Raw genomic sequence first — 2,377 nt, 5'->3', positions numbered from 1 at the left:
TTGTTGTCGTTACGCATGTGACAGGCATGCGCACTTATAGTTCACGTCTTATTTAGGACGCGAAACCATTTATACCAGGAAGTTCATGTCTTATTTAAGACGCGGACAAAATAAGGACAGTCGAAAATTCTGTTCCAAGATAAGACGTCGCGTCTAAAATCAGACGCGAACCCTTGTTTTGTACCATTTATATACGAGCAGGTCGCGTCTTATTTTCTCCCGTATAAATGGCCCTCATAACGTTAAAAGATAACGCAACAGTTTATAAGCAAGGCATCATAGCATAATCATGGAAATACTCTGAATTTGTAATTTATAACTTACCGAGAAGATTTATATACCGTATTTATTCAATTAAGCGCCATGTGGCCTGTTTCTCAAAAGTCCCGAAACTTTTCGGGCCTATTTCCGGTGCCACAATTCTCTTTACATCTTCGCAACGCCGAGGTTCCAAGCCATCAAACATCGCAATCCTCTTAGTTTTTCTTACATTAAAAATATGTTAAAGGATCAGCTTTTAAAAATAAGCAGATTGCAGTTTGACGACTGGCTTTTCGGTCCCGAAAAGTTCTCGGGACTTTCGAGAAACAGGCCCCAGGGCACTTACTTAATTTTTTGACTTCCAGGGTGGGCGCTTACTCTAGGTGGGCGCGTCTTCGAGGATGGGCGCTTTTTAAATTTTCCCGCTGGGCACATGTGTGGCCTTGGGGCGCTCCTGGTGGGATTAGATTTACATCCACCAGTCGCATCAGATCTGTTTTTGTCATTATAGCTCTTCTCACTTGAGCCCAGTCCACACCTAGAAGTTTTTCCATTTTTTTCCATACTTTGTCTTGCGTCCTTGTATCAAACAATAATTGTTTCTGCATCGCCCTGTTCCCTGGTCTACAGATGTGTCCCAGATATTTGATATGGTGACGTTGGCAAAAGGTGCGGGTGGGGAGTGTGATAGTTATCTCCCTCAATTTATCGTTCGAGATCCTGTACCTCCGGTCTACCTCTTTATCAGTTGTTGTTTGCTTTTCCTTGTTTGTGGGTGTATTTATGCGTTGGTACCCACCCTTCACCATTTTCTTTAAAAAAACCATTCCAAATCACCTCGATTGTATCGAGCTCCTTCTCTGTTAGTGAACATGCTTGGATGCTGTAAAGGAGCCGGGAACGCACACACGTTGTCAGAAATCTAACTCGGGTCGACAGCTTGATTCGTCGATCAGTGAGGACATGGTCAAGCTCATTCCATTTTTGGTAAGCCGCTCTAATCCTTGCATATAGGAAACGAGACGTTTTCTTTTCGTCGTTAGTAATAGTGTACCCAAGATACTTAAAAGTTCGTACGTTCTTGATTTTGTTATCACCAATGGTAATCAGACTTTCTTGGCTCTTTATTTCCTCATCTACATTGAAGGCCATAGTTTCAGTTTTACTCAAGTGTATGACATCTTCAAGCCGAAACGTGCAAAGGTTCGGTCGTAAATTTCAAGGATGATCTTCAGTTCTTCTACAGAGTTTGCAAAGATTGCCTCATCATCAGCATATAACAGTTCAGTGATCCGGGTCGTCCCATGTGCTGGGGCTTCTGAACGGTATTCTCGTGGTGATACTTCATTAGGGGTACAGTACTCAACTTTTATGCGTGCATCTGGGCGTTCCTTTAGAACTTCTTGACGTGCTACTCTAACTACGAAGTCCATGTAGATATTAAAAAGGACAGGAGACTCCAATGCACCTTGACGGCATCCTACAAGTGTGTCAAACAGATGCTTACATCCTTTCACATATGCCTTCGTGCCAGTATACAGTGCGCGTAGTATGGATACGAGAAGCGGGGACTTCAGTCTGATCTCTAGACATTTGAACAAGGCATCTCTTTTTATCCAATCGTAGGCAGCTTTTAAGTCCACAAATGCTATATACATTGGTTCTTTTACTCTCCTTGTGTTCTCGAGTAGTTGACGTAGTATATATATGGCGTCAGTAGTCGACCTGTTTGCTCGGAAGCCAAACTGCGACCTCAGGAGGACGTATTCGTATGCTTTCCTAATTCTCTCAACAACTATTGCAGACAGAACTTTTGATATCGTGGCTATTATGCTTAGACCTCTATAATTCTCCGCCATTTACTTCAGTCCTTTCTTGTGTAGACATGTAATACTAGCTGTTTAACCACTTTCCCGGCACTTGAGCGCAGGACCAGATCAAGCCAATAAGTAGTACCATATAATTAAGTAGACCTGATGACTGAGAGTATATTTTAGTTGTTCTGCATATATCTTATCTGTTCCTTGACATTTACCATTCTTGAGTTTCTTTACAAAATATCCACTCTTGAAAAATCACTGAAGCAGTTATCAACCGAAGTATCAAAAGTTTCGAT

At 41.9% G+C, this 2,377-nt stretch overlaps 1 protein-coding gene across 1 annotated transcript in view; it reads left to right on the top strand.

Annotated features, from left to right (window-relative positions):
- Positions 1-2,375: 2,375 nt before the first annotated feature.
- The window catches only part of LOC138053880 (uncharacterized), a 531-nt gene continuing 529 nt past the window's right edge, over positions 2,376-2,377 (top strand). Inside the window, exon 1 of the mRNA XM_068900417.1 lies at positions 2,376-2,377. This exon is cut by the window's right edge and continues 529 nt beyond it. Coding sequence (XP_068756518.1) covers positions 2,376-2,377 — 2 coding nt within the window.

The sequence above is a fragment of the Montipora capricornis genome, chromosome 6, assembly GCF_036669925.1.
Source record: "Montipora capricornis isolate CH-2021 chromosome 6, ASM3666992v2, whole genome shotgun sequence".
In the NCBI taxonomy this organism is placed as follows: domain Eukaryota; kingdom Metazoa; phylum Cnidaria; class Anthozoa; order Scleractinia; family Acroporidae; genus Montipora; species Montipora capricornis.
This window is presented reverse-complemented; position numbering and strand designations above follow the sequence as displayed.